The 27,132-nt window shown below is 42.2% G+C and overlaps 1 protein-coding gene across 2 annotated transcripts in view; it reads right to left on the bottom strand.

Moving 5' to 3' along the window:
* The window catches only part of galnt2 (UDP-N-acetyl-alpha-D-galactosamine:polypeptide N-acetylgalactosaminyltransferase 2), a 47,961-nt gene extending 21,292 nt beyond the window's left edge, over positions 1-26,669 (bottom strand). Inside the window, exons 1-2 of one of the 2 annotated variants that reach the window (XM_053444502.1) lie at positions 26,468-26,669; positions 98-182 (exon numbers count right to left, since the gene is read on the bottom strand). In XM_053444502.1, coding sequence (XP_053300477.1) covers positions 98-182; positions 26,468-26,563 — 181 coding nt within the window. In that variant the 5' untranslated portion in view covers positions 26,564-26,669. Of the gene's footprint in view, positions 1-97; positions 186-26,467 lie in introns of both variants that reach the window. The other variant, XM_053444509.1, reaches the window with a different exon arrangement.
* Between the last annotated feature and the right edge of the window lie 463 nt (positions 26,670-27,132).

The following is a 27,132-nucleotide window of genomic DNA, read 5'->3' as shown; positions in this document are numbered from 1 at the left end:
ATAAACTCAAATGCTTTTTATTAGTAAAGCTATATTATCCATGTCATGTTTAGGTGTGGTGTGGTGGTGGTGCAAGATGAGAAGTGAAGTTTCCTACCTGGTGGCAGGGTCTCCACACCATGAGTCTTATCGTCAGAGCTGTAAAGTTTGCTTCGACTAGATGAGTCACTGGAGTCCGATTCCTTCTGGAAGAAACCGGGAGACACACATTAGCATTGACTCACACAAGACCGTAACACACACACACAGAGTCAGCTGACGGTAGTCACAGAGTAGAGCAGCTAGATACACCTTATTCTTGACGATTATAAATGGAGCATCAACTAGAATGGCGCGCAGAAGGGCACGAACCGCCATCAAGGCCCAACAGGCCCTTATGATTCAATCAATCTGCACCAGATTTGTCATCGAGATTCTTGAATTATTCTCTGCTAAAAAGAAAGATAATGTCAAAAAAAGAATTGAGTCCCATCTTACACTGTTAGAGAAAGTGAAAAAGATTTCAGGATCCACACCAAAAGGAAAGCGCTTCTTCCCTGACCCATAGTTCATCCTATCACCGGGTTTCACTGTAATCCGTCCACTGGTTTTTCTGTAATCTTCCTTACAATCAAACATACAAACTATTAGACAAGGGTGACAACATAACCTGGTTGGCGGATGTTATCAGAAGTTTCAATAGCTTCAATTCAATAATAGATTAGTACACACAGGGTTGAGCTGGTTTACACATTTCATCCCCGACCTAAAAGTGAAAACCAATGTTTGAGCTGATATGAGCCTTTCACAGACACATCACCATCTGCGTTTATGTTCATTGCCAATAAGAAAAGGTTATTTTACAAAGTAAACAATGCAGAATAGATTCATGTTAAAATCATCAATTCACTTATCCTGCTCTTAAGATGTCTGTACCCTCATAATTAAACTGAAAAGCTGTTTTTTTTCACAGTATTAGCGAGGTTGAAATAAAATCCGAGATGTGCTCAGTGATTCAGAACATTTCCAGCTGCTCATTCATCCGTCCACTCATTATCTCTTTCATTCAGTCACTCCATCCTGACAGAAGCAAAGCAATGCTCTCACCATTTACACAGGTGGACATTTGAACCGAGCCATCCATTCTTGTGTTCATCTAGATTACCATAAAAGCCACTGGATCAATACTCTGTGGGCCACAGCAATTAGTGACCGTCCCTCCCTGTGCAGACCGCTGCCCTTGACTTTAGAAAACTATTGTTAAACTCTCTTGTTTGCTCCGTAGGTCCCTTTCACCTTCAGCTTTTTCTAAACGCTTTATCGATCTGTTTTTGTTCCCGTCTCAGGAGAACAGGCAACAGTCTGAAACCAACAGAAACAGTATTTAACGGTTAATTTGTACACTGCAGAGACGGGGTAAAGGGAAGAAAAAGGATTTTCACACTATTTTTAACACTTTTATGCAGCCGCCTTTCTAGTAGCAAAATAACGGCTCTTGTTTTCTCTTTCCTCTATATGCCAACGTTTCCATTCATCTGCTGAGGACGGCGTGTCATTGTGTTCTAAAGCTACACCTATTTTCCAGTGACTGAAATAAGATTAGGTTCTCTAACACCCACGACTACTCTAAAGAAAATCCTCCATAAAATACATTTCTATAAGTGTTGACGACGGCTGAGAGCGTGCTCAGTCTGCCGGTGATGCTCGATGTGGGATGGAAACTAGAGCCGACAGTGTACTCGCTGCAGAGATGAAGTTTGACAGATTCAGAGGGGGAAACCGGACACATTTTCAGGGAAAAATAAAACTTCACATCGGACTTTAGCTTTATCTGTAGAAAAGGTTCTATAGCAGACATTTTAAAGTCAACTCTTTAAACTGAAATGCTTCAAATTGTTTACAAAGTTTTACCCTCTTACAGCTTCTCAAAGTAGATTCTAAACTGTGGAACTTCTTCCTCTCTTCAGTCTCCATGTGTTTTCACTGTCAGTGGTTGTCAGTAAACCAGCGTTTGCAAGTTCTGACCTCATTCACATTGGTGTGATTGTCAATTTTTGATGACAACCACCACTGTTGATTGTAAGACTTTAAAGCATTGACACCTAATGAGGTCAACTGTGTTGTGTCTTGTGATGATCACATCATTTCAGTCTCATCCAGACGTTTCACTGAGGTCATGAGACTGTTTGTCACAGTCATTGATGGAATGGTGTTTGAGAAATCAGGGGTTTTAAAGGGACAAAGGTCTGTTCAAAGATTTTTTTTTATATCAGGATCCATGAATTATTCCCTTCGAAAAATGTTGCATATGTCTCACAATGTTAAAGAGAAAATGAAAATAAAATCCTGGATTCGCACCAAAATGTAATGGGTTCTTCCCTGACCCACACTGAACCCTTCCAACAAGATTTGGTGAAATCTGTTCCGTGGTTTTTGCGAAATCTTGCTCACAAACAAACAGACAGGGCTGAAAACACAACTTCCCCAGCAGAGGAAATACAATGCAGAAGGTTGTTCAGAGAGCCAATACCTCCACCCAAAAGATCCTGATCCACCCGTTTATCTGGATCTGCTCCAAAATATAATTGAGTTCTGCATTGGGTCGTGTCTTACCCCTCCAAAAAATTCAATGGAAATCAGTTCAGTGGTCTTTGAGTTATCCTGACGAGTGACTGACATACAGATGTTGAATTCACCTCCGACCTGCTGACAGTTGGATGTTTGCCAAAAGGCAGACAGATTTCAGTTTTTAGCAGCTGTTAACTGATAATCCGTTTACAGGAAGTGAAATCTCAAAGATAAACATTGGATGAACAAGAAACTAAAGCAAAGAAGCCTCTAGCTTACTGCTGAGTGATGAGCTTCCTCTTGGAAACCCACCACTTTCCCTTCTATTGGCTGCACAAGTAAATTATAAAATTACTATGTTAAATTCCATCAGAGAATTAAGAAAACAAACTATTTTCAGTCCCATGCCAATCGTTTTGCTTCTACACCCTAATCACACTCATGACGAGCCAGTGCTGGGAACAGATCAACAAGTAATTTCTCCTGCTGTGCTTCACAGTGCCAAATGGCTGCAGAGCACTGGGTTCCACTTTCACTTGCAACTGCAGAAATAAATTTTCCCTTTTACTGAAAAAAACAGTTGAGAGGAAAATAAATAATGGGAAGTGAGATAAAAGAAGTGAAAACCAAGAAATAGGCACAAATTGTATTTAATTTAATTAGAGTCAACAGGAGATCTACCCAGCATCTGCAACATTTTTTATTGTTGATATTGTTTTATTCACTAGGCCTAATAATAACAATCACATAAAGACAGCAGGGCGTGCTTTACATAAGTTGATAATCTTCTTAACCGACAACCTGAAGAGCTGCTCTCAGGATTTCATGGTCACTAAAGAAACTCAAAATATCAAAGGGCTCCACTTCACTGCCTGATTAAATATTCATGAAAGAATTCCTAATGGAGCTCTACAGATTGATAACGGACACACAGATGGATGGTTGGACACACGGGCGGGAGAACAGACATCCTGACCACTATACCCCCTATCATTATTGTGTGTGTGTGTGTGCGTGGGGGGCAGAACAAGGAAAAAATAAAATGAAAGAAGAGTCGCCCAGAGAAAAGTGATGGAGACATAGTGCAGCTGCGTCTGCGCTGCCCACTTCTGATCCGCATAACCTATGATTTATGGAAATCACTAATCGCACCAGGACCGAAGGCTTTAAGAGACGATGAGAACAATAAAGTGCTTTAAGGAACAGTCTGCGTGATTTATCAATAGCTGGCCGCCGTAAACAGGACTTGTTGCTGATTGAAACGTGACTTCGAAAAGGTAAGTGGAGAGCAGATGTTGGCAGAGCTATTTTTATGACTCACATCGCTCGAATGGATTTTAAAACCTCTTGTTGAAAATGGCTTTAGCCTGTTATCCGCTTCTCCTCTAGGACACAAACATGATTAAAAGTGCACTCACAAACAGACACACACACACACCTCAGTCCACTTGCTACAGCCAGTGTATTAATAACCGACAAACATAATGTTGCTAGCAATTGTTAAAAACACCCAGTTCTTCAAATTTTTTTACTTTGTGTGTAGGTAACCCAACATATTTCCACCCTGTCTGAAAATATGATATACTGTACATGTACAATCTTTGCGATTACGGATGCAAAAAAGGAAAACAAAACAAAAAGAATACCAAAAAATCTGGAGCAAAAGAGGAGCCACTGGCCAAGTCGTCAACCTTAAGAGACGATGAGAATAAAGACGTCCATGTGCTGTAAGGTTATTATTACAATATGTCCTGCCACCTGCATGCACCACCCTGCATTCGTCAAGAATTTGACTGTTGTTGCGAGTGTGTCCCAGAGAATCTCCTGCTGCGTTCATAACACGTGAAAGGCAAACTCCAGACAAGGAATCTGGCTGCATTGTGTTGACAGGTTCCTGTCTTTTGATATTCCTTAAGCTGTAGCTGCTTCTTGTTTTGTTTTGATAATTGTTCCCTCTGTGGTGGTTTTTGCTTTCAAGGTTTGAGCCCCCTCGAAGGACTTTGAGAGCAAATCTGCCTGTTGCCCTGTTCACAGCAGTACAGCTTCTGTTTACTTCTGCTCGTTTCAGATTTTATTTATTTGATTTATTTGTATCAAAAGCCACTGCCAGCCCTGATGAACTTGTTTCTCTCTGCTAACTGAATGATCTCTGCAGGGTGCAAAAAAAAGATCTCTCACCTGCCTCGCTGATAATGGGATGGACTTTAAGCCCCTGACAGATCACACCAAAGCACGTGTGTGTGTGTGTGTGTGTGTGTGTGTGTGTGTGTGTGTGTGTGTGTGTCAGCTGTGTTTGTGGGGGTTTGAGAGCTCACATGCATTAGTGCGTCAGTCCGGTTACACGCACACTTATGCGCACTTATCTGTTCGTAAGTGAATGTGTATGCGTGTTCTATCAAGACTTAGTTGAGACTTTAATAGTCAACGTATAATCCACAGTAATCTGATCACATCCAGTGATAGATTAACTCAGAGAGGAGTTGAGATTTCAGTGAACAAACACACAAAAACACAAGCACGCGCACACACACACAGTGTATTTTTTGCATACATGTTAATGTACACATCCAAACTCAAGCCAAACCTGGTTTTGATTTCACAGAGTAAATCCAGATTAAACCATGTTTCGGATACAACACGCAGTGTCAATGATCTGATTTGCTCTGCGGGATTTAATTTATTACAAAATCCCTCCGAGAGACGACAGGACAGAACAATGCAGGACATCAGGCAGGCAGAGCAGCAGGACACACACAGTGATGATGATACGGTGCTGATTGAAACCGTTTCCTCCTAAATTTACCATAGTAAATGAAATGTAAGAACTAGGTCAAGTATGACAGATATGCGAGAATACCGGAGTCCCAGAATTAGTAATACTTTCCCATAATTGAAGATGAGGTGAAGCAGCCTAACGAATAACCTTCGAAATGCACCATGTGAGCTCACACACTACTGGCTGAGACAGTAGGTATCCATCATCTTTCCCACAGCCAAGGTGAGTGCACTGAGGTAAATTCTGACGAGGGTGTGGTAGACTCAGCTCTTAGTTTTATAACAAAGTGCTAATATCTGCGTCGTTAGTGACGCTAGTAAGTGAGAGCATGGATAGGTGTTGAAATATTCAATTAAGATTTGGATCGACGGGAGGACATCGCCCTACCCAGAGCTATTAGTAAAAATGCGAACAGAAAAGAAACAAATGAATACAATGCTTCTTGTTTCTAATATGTTGTCCTACAGTATGTAATCTATGCTGGCTCTCACCCACAGGGCAGTGTACAGCAACGAGCGCTGTCAGTGATTAGAGACAAGATCCTTCAAGTAGATGGCGCAGGTTCAAGCCCTCCTGACAGCCAGCATCTGTCCTGCTGAAGCGTCCTTTAGCAAGACGCTGAATTCTGATGAGTTGTGCCTGACCTTTGAATCTACCCCGAGGAGCGAAAAGAGCACCATCCCTGCAGGGGTTCATAGTAACATCACAACACACTGTACGCTGGTTATCACAGAGAAATAAACCACAGTCAAAAGAGGTGAGACATAATGTTACGTGTGATGTGTGAACCTGACCTGTCTGGACAGATAAGCATCCATAATGTCAAAACAAACAGAGTCACATGCCACTGCAACCTGATCCCTCCTGAATCAGATCTCTTCTCCTCTTCAAGACAAATCAGCTGAGATCTTTTTTACTAATACAAACTCATCTTGTATCATTTGTCATTTATTGCCGTTTCTTAACTGATCCGTTTACCATCAACACACTATGGCCCTGATCACATTTCTTATGGGAAGCACATCATGTTAAATGCCTTCAATGGATGCTACATTTAACTCTGTTCATGGCTAAAATATTTCAGGGGTATAAAACATTAATTCTAATTAAACCAACTGCTTTAACGTAAAGCACAGGTAGAGATTTTTATCCTCTCTCAAACCCTGGTTTCTTCTCCAGACGAGACCCAGACGTGAACTTGCTGAACTTCAAGTAGTCAACCAAGACAAATCCCCACATAAGGAGAGAGAGACCTACGTCTGATTTAATGTCTCATTGTGAAGTCAGTTGAATGCGTTTCACTCCTAATTTATGTAAAGAGGGGTGAGGGGGGTTGACGGTCCTGTGGAGCTTTTATGATATATCGCTAAAACACAGTTTACCACAGAATAACACAAAATATAAAAAACTGAAACAGGATTATAAAAAAATAGAGGCCTTGGTGTTCTTCCAAACTTTACTTCACAGCTGTTGAGAATCAGTAGACAGAAAAACTTGCTCGAGAGACTTGTGCAGCTCCTGAACAAGGGAGTTCATAGAGCATCACTGAGTAAATGTGACTGAATCAGTTTTCTCTAGAAAATCCACAGACATTTGGGGATAGACTGGGGATAGAAGGCAAGACATGACATTTTTATTCTGCTGCGAAAATCACAGCACATTAGCACCACCGTCAGCCCAAAAGCTCTAGAATCTCTTATCCGCTGTTCTCTGCACAGACGCTTTCAAAACAGAAACGAATGCTCTGCATTACTCAGGTGAGAGCTGGACTTATTAAGTTCGCTGTGGAGATCACATGCTCTTCTAGAACAACACACAGACACAGGTGTCAGCGCCTATCACCACAAGCTCTACCTCTTTGCCTGGGTCTTCATGAATGTATGGCAACGCTTTTTCACCGGAAGATATAGTTTTTCTTTTTTACATTTTGGCATCCGTTGCGTGTAAGAAGCATCATACCCAGCGGGAGATCCCCTGCTGTGTTCACACATCAACTTCTCCTGGACTTGTATGGACATTATACAAGGAGGTCAGGTGGAGAAGTCTGCAGAAACTGTGGAGCGCCTCATCCTGACATTTCCGTTCACAAATGCAGCTCCTCTGGCGATAATACGGAGGAACTGCAGAGTTCTGTTGATGTCTTACAGCAACTTTCGTCTTTCCAAGCGGACATCCTCGTTGCCGTCTTCTATATGTATGACACCTCTTTTTCAACCTGATTTTTTTGTACTCTTTTGTTTTTGAGACGTGGCCTGGGAAAATGTCTGCATGTATCGTTTACAGCCCCTCCAGATAATTTCAGGAGAATGTCCGCAGTTGAGTGCATGGGTGAGAGCAGCTGAAGTGTCAGATGGTCCATCACAAAATAAAAGGGGATAGCAATTCAATTTAATTGAAACACAACAATTGTCTTCATTGCCACCACCCAAGCCCTGATATAAGTATATTAGCAGGTTAAAGAAATGCTGGAAACATCTCATGTGCGGTGCACGAACGACTGACATCTTCCTCTGCAGGAGACAGTGAGACCTCACACTGTTAATATCCCTACTGTGAAGCTGTTATCTGCGACTTGGATCCGGAGCAACATTTTATTCTCTCGTCTTTAAACAAAGCTCGATGGTGGAGGGCCACGAGTCCATGTCAGCAGTATGAACACATACTGAAGACAAAGAGTGAAAGTGACCGGTCCGATAAATAAATCAACACTTTCTCTCGGTTCTGTTACAAAGGGGTCTTTGAGTTGTTAGTCAACCAGGCCTGGAGTAAGAAAAACACAGTTCGGCTCTCTGTCTGTTTCTCTGACACTTAATAAGCCATGAGAAAGGAGGAGAGTTATACAAAATATCACACAAGTTTCAGAAGCAAGTCACACACACACAAGCACACGCACACACAGGCACACACGCACGCTCCTGCTGGCGAATGGCCGCAGATGTTTATTCTGCTTCAAACACATGGATCAAATCATTATGTGTAACTTTAAAATACAGTCTTGCCAAAATCAAACATTCACCAAGAGTGACATAGGAGAAAGAGAGAGAGAGAGAGGGAGGGAGGGGGGCAGAATAACAAAAAGACAGGGGGTGGGGCTGTGCTGGGAAGCTGACAGAGCTTCAACCCTGAAGCTCCGTCAGCTTGACTAGAGAATTCAGACTGCATTAAGCAAACTGTGACAAGTCTCACCAGTGTGAGAGAGAGAAAGAGAGAGCACGAGAGAGAGAGAGAGCGAAAGAGAGAGAGCGAAAAAGAGAGAGAGAGAGCGACAGAGAGAGCGAGAGAGAGAGCTAGAGACTTAGGGGGTGTAAGACTCAATGGAGCAATTGTGTGTGCTGGCCTCCTCCCAAAACCTCATCTGCATCACACTCGTGCGCACACACACACACACACACTTAAAATCAGATCACACACATAGTAGGCAAAGTAACTAATTATCCTCAGTTCCTGTGTTCTTGTTTATCAGCGGCTGACGCTGGTGTTGTCTGGATCAGCCCAAATGAAGTCGTCCAATAACTGAGTTTACTCTCAATCTGCTACCAGGAAATAAAAACCTTGTAAACTTTCACCACATCACAGCCAAAGCATTTAGGGAACGTTCTGCATGTGCACCATCTGCTGTCTCACTGTTGCTCTCACAGAAACATTGCTGGACACACAATTCTATATCTTTGTATAGTGTTTTGTCATTTATTAGATGACACATTACTTATCATTTCTATATTTAGATCATTTAAAAAGGTCCTCAATTTTAGATTGGGGGTCTACTGCAAATACACATTATTTGTCTCAGCGTGCACTGCTTCACTTCTCTCTTCACCCTCTTTCTGAAACAAAAAGCCCACGCTGCTCTGATTGGACAGTCAAACCACACAGTCACACCCCTTAACCAGAGGCTTCCTGATCAGCGGTTAACACTGCTGTAGCCCCGGTGACAACAGTGTTGGCTCTGCCGCTTCGATTCCAGCTAGGGATCGTGATTACATGTTGGTCTTTAACGAAAACGCCTTTAACACAAAGGAATGAAAACAAGGCGTTTCAAGCTCTTCAGGGTTTTCTGTGAGAGAGAACAACTCCATCTGTCATGGACCTTTGCTACAAAAATCTATACACACCAAATATAAAAGGGAAAAAACCAGCATGATATTGGTGATTTAATGAAAGTCATGTTTGGTGCTCAGAAAGAATCCAGCCAGTGGGATATCTTCTGAAAATGCAGATTTATGCATTTGGGATGTCTGAAAACCCAGTGAGTGCTGGCTGTGCTACTTCTCAGCAGGGTTCTAGATGTTTGGCCAAACAGAATAAAGTCCTTTTTAAGATGTCCTCTTAAGGGGGTCTGAGCTATCAGTGAAAATCATAAGTTTCCTTTAATGACCATCACAGTATCAAAATAAATCATTTCAAATTCACATGCACCCAAATGGGAAGACAGGAGAGGTGGAGGGATTAACTTTGTGAAAGCCAGAGAGCGCTTACCTCCTTTCCCTTACTTTGTAGTGATCTGTCCAATACTTTTGCATAATCCTACTAACAAACAGACAAAAAGACCCACAAACAATTTCCCAGAGCCCAAGTTGACTGATTTAAATTCATCTGGAAAGGTTCATCTGAAATCTATATTCAAAATGCAACAAAAGCTTGACCTTACAAATGTTTTTTTATGGTGAGACACAGACGCTGATTAAACATCAAACTAAATCCATATACAGACATATTGAAATAAACTGCCCATTCATAATTTGCGGAAATTTTACCAAATTATTATTTTCTCACTAATGAGATAATGAAAGTCTTGGTGTCTTTGCCTCCTGATGTTGACTGGTAAAATGACCAGTAAGGCCAGTTCACCAAGCAGCAGCTTAGAAAATTCATCTGCCTCCCTCCCTGCCTATCAATGATGGATCAACACACACAATAAACAGAGCTCAGGTTCATGGTGTCTCTTACATCCTCTTACACGCACAACACACCCACCATTTATGTTCTGCCTGAGGGGTCACACACAGGGCCTTCTGTGTTTCCGTCCAGAAGTTCAGACGGACATGAAAGAGGGGGGATAACAAGTGGGAAAGAATGCAAAACAGAAGGCTGCAGGGAGAAAACAGCTGATTGCTGACAGGGGGAGGAGATCTGTTAGAGGAAATAGGTGGAGTAGGAAGAGAGGGGGATGGGACAGGGCTCAATAAAATAATAATAATTATTATAACATCAAACTTTATTTAGGGAGCACTTTTCAAAAATCATCACAAAGTGCTTTACCATAGCAGCATATTAAACAAGAAAGTCATAAAATTGCTTTTAAATAAAACAGATATAGGGACTAAAAAGACGTTGCTGACTCAGCTGACCTGGGGCGTCATTTATATTAAAGTGTTTTGTATTCTTAGTAGAATTGTATGTGCGCACAAAGTCCAAAAAATGGCGTAAGCACGAAAAGATCCAGACCTATAAAACCTGCAGGCCAAGTTCCCCTTATAAACCACACTCCAACTGGAAACATGCGTACGTGGATCTGCCTCAAAGTCCGCCCTCTACACGCCCACATTCAACCACAAATGGTCAATGCACAGCAACTCATGAATATTAAATTATCCTGCTAACCGATAGGTGTCTATGGTGAAACATGTCATCACTCGAAAAGGGGAAGAAGCACAACTGCAGGATTATCACATTTAGAGACAGCTGCTATATCCCAAACCTATACAATTTAACAGAATTATTGTATTTACAAAGGGGCTTTACGCAGAAAGGTACAAATTATACAATGTTATTGATAGCAAATTCAAGATTACATTTCTAGAGAATCGGAATCAGCTGATGATTCAGTCACCATCATGGGCCAGGAAATCGTTGTGGTGGCTGACCACTTGTTTAATGGTAATCCTGGAACACACAAAAGACCTCAGCAAGTACATGTGGAGACAAAGGTACAAAAAGCTCAGAGATATAGCTCCAGACCACAGAGAGCCTTAAAACTAGTTTGCATAATCTTAAAATCTGTAAACAGACAGGGAGCTAGTGGAAAGACTAAAACAAGGGATATATGATCATGAAACATTAATGTTATCAAGTGGTTTTCATCTCTTTACCTGACCTCAAAGATGATTTATGTGCTGAAGTACCAAAGACGGTTCGACATTCACCACACTAACAAACATAAAATTTAAATTTCCCTTCCTGAAATCTTTTGTCCGGTTTTCATTTGGCGGTAATGATGATTCAGCATTGTGGAAGCTTGCTGTTAAGAAGACAGGAGTTTAAGAAATAATTTGAACAAATGACTCCTGATAAATGGGCAGGTTCGAATTCGATTTTCGGAGAAAAAGAGGAATTGCTAAACAAGATTAGGTAAGAGGCAAGGAGCAGGAGAGAAGAGTGGGGGGGAATGAGAGCGGAAGATGAGGCGGAGGGGGGAGACCGAGTGGAGTGCTGAATCATCCTAGTGTGTCAGCAGAGGCTAAAAAGTAGGTCATCAGGGTGGTGGGCTGGGGAAGTTAAAATTCACCAATTCTCTCTTTCATCAACCACTTGCTTAATCTCTTTTCTTTCCCTACACCTCCTTCCTCCCTCCCTTCCTTCCTCCCTGCCTCCTTTGATGCTGCCTCCTCCTCCTCCTCCTCTCTCCTGCGAACAGTAAATGTCGGTCCCTCCCTCGACCACAGCGGTGGTCTGTGATTACTACCACCAAAAACCATCTTCTTGCTTTAAGAGAATCTAAATGATGGGAAGAGCTTTGGTTCAATTGTTTGGCGCATGGTAATGATCATGATGATTTGTGGAAATTACAGCTCCTGGCTCTTTTTAAGAGAATATAATGACGGGGTGTTGCACAAAAAAAAAGGCAGAAAAATTGAAATTGCAAATAGTACAATGCACCATGTGGATGAAGACCCCCCAGACGACGCTGAGGTCATCAATGTTAAAGTACTGTAACACAGCAGGTTACCTCATACCATAGGTGTGTGTGTGTGTGTGTGTGTGTGTGTGTGTGTGTGTGTGTGTGTGTGTGTGTGTGTGTGTGTAACAGGAAGGAGCTCTACGTCCATAAATATTTTCTTTCCCATACAAGGGTGAATGTTTTCTGCCAGCAAGCAAGAGGGTGTATTTTTCATGAATGGGTTTCACATATGGATGAGAATGTCGTGCAGGAGTTGCTGTGCATGTGTGTTTAGTCTGAGCCGAAGCCAAGATTCACAGTCTCTACATGACTATGTATGTTGTACTTTGTGTGTTGTTTATGTAAATTTAAGACCAAGTGTTGAAATATATATGTATGCATACAGTACATAACCTTTGCTCTAGATTTTCCATAGCACTCTCTATGCACGTACATTATTACTACCTATACACATCGGTTGGTAAATTGAACAGATGTGCCAGAGCTGGATTCTAGCTTCCACTGCAGGAGGATGAACTAATGGATGGCGACACAATCCTGTTTGGACATAAACCAGACATGTTCTATCCTTGGCCTGGCACCAATAACATCCTCTAAAAGCACCAATGCAGACAGTGCACAGGGCTATGGGTCAAAAAGTCAAATCTATGATCCAATGGGAGTTATTCCAGCTTTAATATGCAATGCGCATAATGAGACATAACTGCCTGAAGCCTGCTGTGTGACATCCTGAAAAGATTGTCCTTCTCTTAATCCCTCACTGAACATCATTTTGTAAGCCAAAAGAGATGGTCTGAGTCCAGATCAAACTAAACCATGATTTGGTTTGTGTGCAGAGTGAAAATAATTTTTGGGTTACTTCATACAAATGCAGAAAGTTGAGACAGCATTAAACGATAGAAGAAGAAAAAGAAGAAGCGGCTCCCAGGATTGCTTATTGTGTGCACCCCCGATGATGATGATGATGTTTGAATGAGGAGGACGTTTTTTTGGTGCATTTGAACAAACACTTTTTTGAGTTAGGGTGCAGCTGTACTCTTTTTTTATGCATCATTAAAACATCTGGTCCTGATTGGGCCTCTTTGATGTGACTTGGTCACATGTGTGTGTGTGTGTTACAACCATAGGTTACAACACAGACAGCAAACAGCCTCTCCGCTGTAAACACGGCAGGATCATAACAGCATCTCAGCTTTTGCTATATTAACATGTTTATCAGGCTGGAGTTACACACGGGGAGCAGATGTGAGACTTTTTATGAAAGTTAATTACACACTTCCAACTCAGGTTTTTCTTGTAATGGGTGTCAGCGACATATAACACACTATTACCAAGCTGTACCTATGGGCTGGTCTGACAGTGTAGAGGTGTCTTCTGGTTTCAGTGTGCATTATTCATAGTTAGATTCAGTCATAATAACATTTGACTGTGGGTCGTTCAAAAGGCTGCTCTCCTTATCATGACGTTACAGCCGTGACGTGTAAAAAGAGAACGGTTTAATATTTCACATGAATAGGAAAGGCAGCTGATGCATCACACAGAACAACTGCAACACAACTGGTATTCATTAAAAGGTCGGTCCAATGGCACACAAAAGTGTAAACCCAGCAGTATAAGTGCTGAGGATATCATGGGTCTCCTGCTCATTTGTCAAGTTAGGAAAGAGTAAAGTCAGCAATATAATGTAAATGTAATGCAAACACTGGATCTACTTACAGTCTGCTGTTTCTTGTGTCACAATAATAAATAACAGCAGCAAAATGCAAGAATCAAAACCAGCTACAAATTGAGATATAAAGTGAAGAGTCAAGTCGAAGAGACACTTTCAGTATCAAGTTCAGCAGCAGTGCAAAAACAAAGTTAGATTTCATTCTTATCGTGCTGCTGTTTTTGGAAACATGAGAACCGTAAGTAATAGAGTGTGAAAGCCGAGTTATCTGCCAACAACAGAAACAGAAACAACACAGACTTCATTCCAGGCGGAATACAAATTCTCTGGTGCCACAATTTATCTCAATTCTGCCATTACAGCTCCGAAAGCAAAATTTCATTTAGCTGCGTTCATACATTTTAATCAGTGAGCTGACAAGAACCATGGCCATCTTTTCTAGCGGTCTATGGCTACAGCTTCTGGTGTTGCTGTAGCTGCAAACTCGTGGTTGATTCGTTAACACGTATGGAGGTATGGTGACCTGTGAGAACATCATACCCTGAGCAGGGACTGGACAATGAAACAGTCCTATATCTGCAAATAGAAAGAGTGATACAAAACCTAACTTTCTGCATTCTGTCAAGTGAAAGTTGTACCTGCGACTGTAAAGTGTATGACTTGGCCGGGTCTCCAACCTGGCAGGTCATAATGACAAGCAGACCACAGTGCGTATTTGCAACAACCCATTTCAAAAATCATAAATCAGGTGTAAGATGGTTTTAGCTATTCTTAGCCCATCTTAATGGGATGTGACACAATCACATCCACTCCTCCCCCACCTAAGCAGAAATCGCAGATAAATCAAACCTACCTTTTAAGGCAAAAATGCAGAGAGCCACAAAAAAAAAAGAAAAAAAGAGGCCCTGCTGGCCCAGGAGCACATGATATTCTGTTACTCTCTCTGTATCTGTGGTTTCTAAAACCGTGGGTTAGGGCCCAAAAGTGGGTCACGGACCTGTTTCTGGAAGATCTCTACACGGCAGGAATATTGTGTTTCTGACAGTGTTTTCATAATTGTCTCCCTGGGTAAGCAACTGAATTCCTAGCCTACTTCAAAAGAACAACAAAAGAACAAACAGCATTAAAAATTTAAAAACAAATAGTATGACAAAGCAAGTATGCACGGGAAGAGAGAAAAGTGTGCTTGTGAAGACAGGAAGACAAAAAAGCAAATACACAGGAGGAAATAGAAGGAAAGGCGCTGGGAGAGAAAGTGCATTACCATATGGCCTGTTGGAGAGTTAACATAAATATGGCCTGAGTCAGGAGAAAACACATTGACACACACCGACAGACACATACACAGACATTGATCCTCGATTTTAGAAAAGAGCTAGAAGCGAAAGCAGCTTCTCATTTCTCGTCTACAACCTTTGCCGGCTGAGATGTAATCCAGATAAAAACACATCTTCTGATTGATGAATGTAGAAAGCAGAGAATTGTTGTGTCAACCAAATATCTGCACAAGAAAACCTCAGTAAACTACAAACCCAACTGTAGTGAAGACGGAGCTGGATGATGGAGAGGGACTCAGCTCTGGCACTGAACATTAGCCAAGTTGGATGAGTATTTTCAAACAGGGCAATAACACAACCTCTCCTGACAGTATACTGAAGTATGAAATGACCCCTAGCCTGGTTCCTTTTACACAGTAGATAATGAGCTGGTGACATGGACATGCTAACGGGGAGGAGACAAACACACAATTAACTTAATAACTTACACCTTAATACACGGTCACTAATGGAAACTACACACTTCAGTCAGTTTTCTTTCGAAATAATATCACTATTGTAAAGAAGTCGTCCTAAAATATGTTGTCGTATTTGACTGACAACACAACTCGACTGAGTCTCAAATACTTTGTTGGCTACACTACTTCTCCTCAGAGGAACTGATGGGTACAGCTACTTATTTTTGAGTAACAAAGCATATCCTACCATAGGTCACTGTACATGAAATCATACAATTACACCTGGCTTCACAATGCTGAGGCAGCAGAATTAGTCTGAATGTGAAGAAACACCATTTCATATAAACCTCTGCGCTGGGTCTAGGTTCAAATGAAGGGTTTATGTTAAAAAGAGAGGTATACTTTACCATGAAGTTAAATTTGGAAATGCACGTGTCTATTTTTACAGAACGGCCAACCAAGGCTTCTGTCACCGGAGGAACACACCATACAGTAGCAGTCTGTTTTTAAAAGCACGGTATTTCCTGACTATTTATTTTGGCAAATGGTCTGATTTTCAGTTTGTTTTCCATTAGAGTTTCAACCACTCAAACAGATGACTACTGCTGCTATTTAAGCTACCTTATTCTTTGACAGCTTTTTGAGCCATCCAGGTTCGACACAGCAACTTGACTTGAAGGACTGAGTGGAAAAACCCTTTGTGTTGCCAAATACTGTAATGAGTTGGCATATAAACACATGACAGTCTGAGATACAAACACAAAAGTCTTAAATCTGCTGACGTGTCCCTGAGAGGAGAAACGAGCCCACAGGAAAAGTTAGCTCGTGGTAGGACATGCTGTGGTTGTGTACACACACACACACACACACACAGACTCTTTTGTGTTTGCATAGCTATCCTTGTTAAGACACTGTTCCTTCCAACACACTTACACATACACCCAGCTTTTCCCCTTTTAAGAATTTTGTATTGACATTCAAACATTGTGGACAGCCAAACCAAAACCGTGTACCTAACCGTAACCATGACCAATTCATTACTAACCACAATTCACATCTTACACTTAACTTTAACCAGGTCCTCAAAAATTGTGTTTTGCGTCAGTAAGGCCAGGCTTTGGTCCACATGAGGTAGATGTTTATGGTGCAATAAGTCCTGCGGATGTAACAAAACGTGTACAAACACACACACACTGTATTCATTTCATCCACTTCTATCCATTGCATTGGGACTCTTACACTCGTACTCGTATAAGGCACAAGTTTGTTTGTCAGTCAGTAAGTCATTGATTCCTCCTCCTGTAAATGAGAACAAAACAGTAGAGCCAGGTCAGCAACTCTGTTTCCTGAAACTCGTTTCAACACATTTTTCACAAGACAAGTTACAAGCTTCTTCAAGTCTTGACCAATAAAAGTCTTGACCAATAAAATCATAAACCAAAAATGTGGATTTTGAACTTAGTGTATGTGTGTAGCAGTGTGTTAATTCCAGTCCTGTATCAATGAGTTATGATGGTGGAGAAATCACAAGTAGCCTCAGTAGCAGGAGTCAGTGGAGTAGGTCCTTGTCAAATATGTAGATTATGGGCTTGAAATCAGTTCAATCGATTCATATATCTATATTGCTTTGATAGAATCTGCTTACAGGATAGATGAACCAAATACCAGTTTGTTATCACATGGTCATGATGTGATGAAGGGTGAGAAGTTAACATCTCCCACCAGACGAGCGTTTGAAAAAAAAAATCCATAGTACCCATCACTTTGGCACATGGCCAGACATTATTTGGAGATTTTTTCCATTTTAAAAATCACTTACGCTGCCGAGTTTCATCACCAATGGGAGTTTGCTATGCTGCAGTTACAACCATTCACCATAAAACAAGCCTAATGGACAGGCCCTCGTGCATACCTTCTCTCTACATGTTTACCGATTCATTCATTCAGGGGTCATCACTGCAAAGTGTTTTAGGATTATCTTTCATGAATCATGTATGAAATTATACTTAACATCTAAAATTATTTTGTGCTCTAAATATTTGATGCCGGTACATTATAAAGTGATTTCTTTAGATTTTTGTGATCTTATTTTTTTAGTCAGAGAGCATGTCTAAAACTAATATTCAGAAAGATCAGCAGCTCATTCAACATTGAGACCGATGAGCCCAGTCAGCATCGGGATTCTTTGACAGATCCACACACGTCTGAGGAGGAGCCAGCTGGCCTGGATGACTCTGTATTGTATCTGCTTTGTAAGTCTGCAGTAACAGACACAGGAAGTGGTGAAGATGTAACAAAAATATTCTCTGCAGAGCTGATGCATATCTTGTCGAGCGTGTTACTGTGCACGTCTTCTGAAAGGTTACAGATATGGAAACAAAAGACCAGTCTGTGCAGTGTAGCCATGGAAGTATGTGGGCAGTGACAGTAACCATTTGAAATGCTCCTATCTAATTTTTTATGTAAAGGCAGCATAAATTAACCTTTAGCTGTATATTTAGTAAATAATACACATTACACTGATTCTATTAAATTCCAACATGGCGTCGTGCTTGTGTAATCGGATTGAGAGGGATTTGAAAACCTTTAGATTCCAGACTCACCGGCCACATCAAGTCAACAGGGTGGGAGCATTTTGGTTATCGCTGTCATTTGAATATTGACTTCAGTGTCCTTGCCACAATGGGGACACAAGCAAAACACCATGACCACCTCCACTCCGTATCAGGCCTCTTTGAATATTTTAGGCAGATAACGGGAACACAGATTACTGCTGAACTGACTGCCATGTTCCGAGCATGTCAACTACACTGTTATAACACAGCTACAATAGTTTGTCTCTGTGACAAATTGAATAAACAGGGGCTGATCTGTTGAATGAAAAAAGAGATCCCTGAAATGCTCCTGTCTCAGCGCTCGTCCCTTGGAACAATGGACAGCTTTATCCCTTTTCTATGAATGCATGGCATCTGCCAGGGAAGAAAATCATCATGAGAAGAAAATAATCCAGTTTACAGCACATGCACAGCATATTATTATGTTTAACCACAATGAACCTACTGATGCTCACGAGGGGTGGACTGAGTTAAATTATATCAAATATGTAAAAAAAAAAGCTGTTCTCTTTGCCACAGATTGGCATGTGGCCAATCATCCCTGAGAGCAGATGTCACTTTTATCAAAAGATATAAACTGCTCTTTTAAAAAAAAAAAATCGACCTAAACTATTTGTCTTCATTCTTGGCAACGTCTCAGTCTATTTCCTGGTATGTCAACAGCTATCCGTCTGTTCAGCCCGGCCGGTCAGTCATTTGGATTCAGGGCTTGTAGATCAGAACTAACTCCTTCTGACTGGAGAAGGTAAAAGCTCCCAGACTCCACACAGTTCACCATTCTCTCATTTGGATCCAGCCACACTCTTTTTCTACCCAAATCTCAAAAAATGTTCACCTTTTCCATCGTTCTTTTTCACAATTACAGTAAATCGCTTTAATTTGTTTGCTAAGCCCCACTATGGTTAGTTATCGCAGAGAGGCCTGACGAGTTTTATGTTCTTCTAGCAAATTATTGTGCATTCAAGTGGAATTGGAAAAGTTGGAAAGTGTTTTCCCAACTGTGAAACATTTCGATACAAGTCTGCAAAGACTTTGGTACACGCGTTGGCAATTTCACAATGTCATCACTATAATAAGACAATCTTACAATCCGCTCTATATATTAGCTTTCAATGTCAACTGTTTACCTTTTGTCACGTGCAAACTGTATATCCATAAATACAACACCGGACACAGGACCTTCAGGAGCATGTACACACACACACACACACACACACACACACACACACACACACACACACACACACACACACACACACACACACACACACACACACACACACACACACACACACACACACACACACACACACACACACACACACACACACACACACACACAAGAACAAGTCGGCCTCTCTCCTTGGTTTAAATGAGGATTTTCATTTAACTCATAAAATAACTTAGAACCTAAAAAACACTACTTCTTTGATATCTCTATCAAAGAAGTATCTAAATCAGATCAACATCTGCAGGAACTGAACATTGATTAAACCCGCACACACTGCTGAGGCCTCAAGTGGTTTAAAAGCCACAAGTCTTTCAGCTAGATTTCTGAACCATAGTTACACAACACGTGTGCGTGTGTACATACGTTTGCATATATAGTTCTGACGTTACTGAAATGATTGAGGATCGGGGGTTGGCATCCACCTTGTTCTTAATACCACACATAAAATAACGTGTTAAGTCAAAGCGCACTCTAATCGACGTTGATAACGCAGCATCTTCATCAGTCACTGAATCAACATTTTCTACTTTTACGTCAGTGAAATGCTTGGAGCCAGTGAAGTCACATAATCTACGATGAGAGACCGATGTATCGATAACGCCAAAGTTTGAGACATGCACAGACCGGCAGAGAGTGGCCGACTGCAGCTGCAGATAACAGAGACTGTAACTTTCACTCATGAGTTCTGGACCCGGCAGCTATACAGACTCTCTGAATCCGTACTGAGACGATGAATTTCCTGCTTGTCTTCTCTCTTTGGTTTGCTGGAAGGAAAAGCTCACCACTGAATCATCTACCACCAAGTAGAAACTATAATCCAATCCTCCAGCTAATAACAATGAGAAAAACTTGCAAGTCGACACTGTGATCCACCTCTGGTTGAAAGTTGAGCTCCATGACAACATTGGACAATTGTGGCATGAATGTGTCAACCTCTTATTATTTGTTTTCATGGTCTCAATTCTTTGTAAAAGTTTCATTTATGGAAATTTGTCATTATTATTGTGCTAATCTACATATTGATGAGTCAAGTGACACATGATGAACAGGATGTCTTGACTACATGCAACACACCCTGGCTTCGGGGGGTAAACCAATCCATTAATTGCTGTGATGAATCCAATTATCAGTTTATGTAATTAACGCTCTATCCAGGGGCGGATCTACTGAGGGGGCCAGCTGCCACGCCTCATAAGTGCCTTCACAACTTTAAAAGGTCAAAACTCTGATGTCAAAGTGCAGGTGATTTGTGAAAGACACGATCCTCATTCCTGCGTTCTAACTCGAACAGTTCACAGAACAGTTGAAGAGCAGTCTGCAGGCTATACGATGAGGGGATGAGGCATAAGGGCGCAGACAAGCCAGACAGTCTTGGCAGCAGCTGTGAGAGAACACAGGGTTGGTTACATTCTTACCCAGCTTTCACCAGCCATACCTCGGTTTTTCTCCCTGCTCGAGCATTATTCTTTGCCCCCTTTACCGGTCTAGGCCACACATGACATAATGTGTGTGTGTGTGTGTGCGTCTTGTAGAAAATCAGGACAGCCACGGATGTATGTTGGCAGGGTTGCTTTGTTTATGTCTATGCTTGTGCTTTATGTTGTTTGAGGGATGGACTAAACCTGACTGAACCCAAATTGCCTGAAGCTACAAACATCTTCTAAACTGCTCAGTCGGCAAACATTTAAATTTGAGATCATGCAGGTCCTGCAAGGGCAAGATTCAAAAGCATAAAATTTAAAAAGCATGAAAATCGCTCACTCAAGTCAACGCCAGAGTCAGTTAATTTAAACCTCTGCACTCAAGAGTTTGCACCTCACTAACATAAGTTGATGATCTGTTATGGCTTCATTTCAAATTGAAGGATAAGTTTATCTTGAATACATGATTTGTTGATTTCTGAAGCCACCTGTAAACATTTTTATTAAATGCTTTGCTGGTGCAATAATGGGATCTAATGTGACTTAAAATATCTTCATTTGCAAGCAAATATTGGCAGTTTGCAGTTAAATGTAGACATGTATATAGTGTATATATGTATTTCCAAAAACCATATAAGTCTCCATGCTGCTCTCCTCCAACCCCATGAATAATTATCCCGGTCTACCCCTGCAGCTTTGCGCAAACAGCTGATATCTTTCTTATTAAAGTGTTTGTTGGTTTAGTTCCACCTTCCTCTATCTGCTATTTAGCTCTCCACTCACGCCACTGATTAGAAGGAAAAGTAGACTCAACAGTGGGACGTCGGCTTTTCAAGAGCAGGCGGGAAAAATCCCTCTGAGCTTCGTCCAACAAGGAAGACTTTAATGAGGCAGCAGGCTCATGTTTGCAACATTATCCTCCAGTGTACAACAATGCACTTACAGATATGTGCGTTTGTTCTGAGTCCAGTTGCTGGGTGTCTCCCAAAGAGTCCTGTCATCCTATACACCTACTTTGTACTGTGTACAGGAGATGAGAAACTTTACTTTCAGTGCATCAACTATCCATCTGTTGGTAAGATTGCTTATCCTTCCAAGGTCGGAGGTGGAGGGGAGCTGGAACTAATCCCAGCTGACATTGGGAATATATACTGTAGGGTTTATTACAATCTATCTCAGAGGCGACATACAGATACAAACAACCACGCTCTCTCACTGATGAGCAGTTTATCGCCAATTAACCGAAACAGATAGTCCACAAACGGTAAATGGACTATTTATATTGCCCTTCAACTAGTCTTATCGATCACTCAGAGAGCTTTACAGTACAATTCACATTCACCCATACATACAGCCCATAGGTAGTTGGGGATCAAACCACCAACCAAGCTTCTTGCTATGAGGTAAACCACTACACTGTGCCTCCCCGTCCATCAACTACACGTGCACACGTACAACTATAAAATGTGTAAAGGAGCAGATTCTTCACAGTTATCATCATAAAATTGTAGAGATGCATTTCTGTTTTCCAACCGATGCCAAGGGGTTGGAAATATTAATGATTATTAGAAACCATAATGTTTTAAATATGACATTAAATATATAAAGTATCCATATTTCTAGAATTGCAGAGATTATGGACTGATCCCATCTCGAATTCTCTTATTTCACACTGTATATCAACGGAATTGAAGCCAGTGAGCCTGAAAAAATAACTGTATAACTGTGTGCACATTAATTAAAGAAAGAAACTTTCCAGAGAAGCGGGTCCAAATTTAAGTTCAAGGGTACAAGAATGATTTTGTATAAAAGGTTTGCACTTGACCGATGTAGACACGCTGTGACATTTCAGTCCTTGTTTTTACTGCCTTGTCAAAAAGAGCTTACAGGGAACATGTGAGAAATGGCAGCATTCATTTCTGAACGGCGCAGTGTGATCGCTCGCAGGCACTGATACTGTGTTCAAAAAGTGTCTTTGAAGTGTCACACAGACAGAGCCACATTCTTCCAAATGGGATACTTTTCAACTGATAATGCTATTTGGTGAGAGCTTAGATCCAAAGAGCCACCGTGTCACGGCTGTGTGTGTGTGTGTGTGTGTGTGTGTGTGTGTACTTATTCCCCTGGCACAGACACTGTCCTTTAAGATTATTCAAAAGTGTATTCGCTGTATTAGCTGCCAGCAAATCTCAGCCCAAAGCCGCCGGACACTGAATTCATCACAATGCTCGTGAACACAGACGACGAGACGTGTGGCTTTGTGAGGTGTGACCCTGGATGAAAGTACTATCTGTGAACACGCTCCTTTTCCAATTGTCTTTGCACCACAAAACATACACACAAGTCACCATTATCTCCAGTGTGACTAATGGATGAATGAACGTACAAACTTCACACTTTGAACATGAGGGGGAGTATTTGTCCATAACTGGAAACCTACCAACTGTTACATCATTAGATTCACATCGTTTCCCATTCACACATCTGTTGTCATGAGAAGAAACAAGATGAAAAACAAATGACGGGGTCACCACAGAAAAACTGTTGTCGACATTATTTGGAGTTGATAGCTATCGATTAAGCACTTAATCAGGCAACAAAATCAATAAATATTCAATAATCATTTAATTTATACTAAATACTACAATTCTCCAATTCCAACATATTAAATATTAAGATTTGCTGTTTGTCGTAAAACTGTATTTGCTCGGTGACACACAACTTGCGATGTAAAGAAAATAAATTCTCATTTGTTTGAAAAAAATTTGGGAAATTACAGGATTTGTTTTGAAATTGGTTTCATGGTGCCAGTTCCACCCACTTAAGTCCATCTGTGTTGAGCCTTGAGCATTTTGGAAAAGTTCACTAAACTCCAGTCCAGCTACAAAAGTTTGTTTCAGGACATCGGAGAGAAATCACTTAACGCCTTGGTTCCTTGAAAGTAGAGTACGGTGAGATGGAAAAACAACACTTAACCTGAGCAGCAGCACCTTTGTTTGAACAGATCAAATCTCCCAGTGTGTAAAGACCCCACCCAGATGCAACCGATCAACCCAGCTCCACATTAAATGCTGCCCACAAATCAACTCAAAAGAAAGTTGCTTATCATGCATTGCCCCTTTGACCCTCTTTGCAACCACACACACAGACACACACACACACACAAAAAGCTATCAGCCTAATGGAATAGTAACAGCTCTGCTCTGGTTGACTGAAGCAAAGCAAACAAAGTAAAGATAGGACAAGACAAGGAAACAGGTGGAATACACACAGGACCTTCACACACACACACACACACCAACACATGCACACACAACCAAATCTAGAGGGGCAATAGAGGCAGAGTGCAAATGAAACTGCCAAAGCAGAGGTCTCCATGGAGACAAATAAACAGGACACACTGGACTACATTGACTCTGACAGGACACACTGACAGAGTTACAACAAGCACAAGGGAGTCACACACTCCAAGAACATGGAGTGTTTACACCAGCAACATGTCTTAGTCATGCGAGCGTACATTTGAACACCTGGAGGTTATTTAACTTAAATTTCACATGTGACATACTTTTACATGTGCAGGCCTGGTTTATTATGAATGGAATTCGTACCCTCTCATACATAAAGTGTAGCTGAGCAGCTACTATCATCATTACTACTCTAACGCCTATTACAATACTATTACCACAATTACTATTGACATTTCCAGTAACCGCTGGTGTGACTAGAAAAAAACAGTTGAAGACGTTGCTGTAAACCAACTACATGACCCAAATGGAAAACAACTATCTAAAAATAAACTGATGGACACTGTGTTGTCAAAGAATCCATTAACACATTCGGTTTATTAGGTACACACGGCTAATACTGCCTAACACAACAGTCATGCAATCCCTCCTCCCTTCATTAATGTTATATGGTTCTGTTTGTGTTGAAACTTGTTTAGGGGTGTGCCGACTCAACTGAATGGTCATTTTGGAGGCTGCCGCTTGTGATGCTGTTGAACTGTCCTGTGTCATATTGACAGGCTTTACTTACTCATGTGTCTTGTTTTATCCGATCTCAATCCAGAACCCAAATATATTCTAAAAACTATCAATACTATAAAGGAAAAGGCACACGTTGGAGGCTGGAGGCATCACATGTTTGTTCACATTGTTGCTTGAGAAATAACTTTAAAAAACAATAAATTGGCTATTGCCTGCGCCAGGGAGGTTAAGTTTTCCGGTTGTTCGCAAGCGTGACAGCAGGAAAACGAGACAACAAATTTCCACAAAACATGGTGGAAGGGTGTGGTAGGACGAACCCATTGCATTTTGGTGTAGATCCGGATCAGGGGTTAGATCCAGGAATATTTTACCCACTTTCTTTAACATTGTGAGATCAGGCATGTTTAGGGAACTGAAATGTATGAGTGTGTAAAATTTGCTTGCTTGTTGCTCCTCAATTATTGTATACGTATATGTATTTGCAATATGGTCAGGTGTGCTCTGTATTATAAATCTTTAAGGTAATTGCTATGATGTCTGTTGTATAATGTGGGATTTGTGCATGTGTACATGTTTATGTGGGTTTTATGGGCTGCAGTTCTGGTGACGAGCCCAAGCACAATTTCTCCTCTTGAGGGACAATAAAGTTCATCTTGATCTTGTTGCAGCTTGATTGGATTTAAGGTAATTGACCGATTTATTGTTTCAACTGTAGTTTTTTAGTCCCTGATTATCGATTATCGAGAAACATGCAGCTGGATCCCTAGAACAGCTTTAACAAATCACCTAGACATTATAAGAAGACTTCTTGCATGGCTGCTGAATCAGACTGCATTACTTTTAGCTCAGGAATAGATCGAATGACTGTAGGTGTGTTTTCCCACAGGAGTGAACGCCAACTGGATCCAGGTTCTTCTCACAGTACAACTTGATGAGCTTATGTAGCCAGCCACAGCATGGTGAATATCAGGGATTTAACCCGGCGCTCGTCTGCCTCCCCACTTCCTGATCCTGACTCAGTCCTGGGCAGCAGCAGCCGCCGCTTGTGCTGACGTGCTCTATGGGCGAACCCCCCCACCCCACACCCAGCCTCCACCTCCCCAACACCCCCGGCCCTGTGAGCCAGGCCAGCAGCCTCACATGAACAACAATCACTCCGCTATACCTCCACCTTCCCCCGGCTCTCACGGTAAACCGGCGCCGCCGCGGTTCAGTGGCTGACACGCTGCCCGGCGCCGACGTGCACCGGTCCCGCTGCCACGGGAAAGCAATCACCGGCACAGCGGGAGGTCCCCGAACGCGACCCGGCCGACTCCGCTCCCCCTGCTGCCCCTGTCCACACTCATCTCCCGCAAATCAATGCCTGCCCACTGATACTAGCAGGCCCTCTATCACACTCCTCACAGCATCGATGCAGCCGCAACAAAAAAACCAGCGAGTCCCCGGTAAAAGAGGATGAGAAGCGGCACTGCAGCGCCGAATCACACCGCTCCATCTTCGCTTTGTCCTGGAAGGAAACGTCCGCCCGGAGCCGGGGACTGGAGCGTGTGGCCGGGGAAAGACAGTCGAGCAACACCGGAACCTACCTTTCGCCCCAGCGCTGTTCCTGAGTAGAAGTAGTAGGCTATCCCCAGCACCCACAGCACCGCAAAACACAACAATATCCTCGATTTCCTCCGCATGGCTGCCTTGTTTCGTTTTTCTCCCCCGTCCGCCCGTGTGTGCACTGTGGCTGCGCTTCGGCTCTGCTCAGGCTGGAAGCGGCTCGTCCCGGTCGGCTGTGTCCGTGCAGGGCGCTTCGCCGTGCGGCTTCGGCAGGCTCTCTCTGTCGGTCAGGGGGAGCGGAGGCAGCAGGAAGCAGCCAACCACCATCAGCGAGGTTAGAGGGCAAAGGCGAGCCGACTCTAATCCAATCAAACACCGGCTCACGCAGCCCTGGAGGAGGGCCCGAGCTGGCTCTTCTGGGTTGAGAGAGCCGAGCCGTGCGGTTCCGTGCTAGAGCCGAGCGCAGAGGGGCTGGGGGGGTGGGGGCAGTCCCTGTAGGAAATGTTAGTTGTACGATTTCAGTATCGAGTCTGTGTGAGCAGAGAGGAGGTCTGTGGTCATCATATGATTCCACTGGGTGCTGTGCAGCGGCCTGCACGTGCTGCGAGGAGACACCGGGGGCGCCAGAGTCACAGATTAAACCCACAGACTGTATATAAAGAGGTTAAACCGAGTTAAATCATAGACAACTCTCTATTTATTTCCG

The sequence above is a fragment of the Pleuronectes platessa genome, chromosome 1 (assembly GCF_947347685.1).
Source record: "Pleuronectes platessa chromosome 1, fPlePla1.1, whole genome shotgun sequence".
NCBI lineage: Eukaryota > Metazoa > Chordata > Actinopteri > Pleuronectiformes > Pleuronectidae > Pleuronectes > Pleuronectes platessa.
Note: the sequence above shows the minus strand (reverse complement) of the source record. Positions and strands in the feature narration are given on the sequence as shown.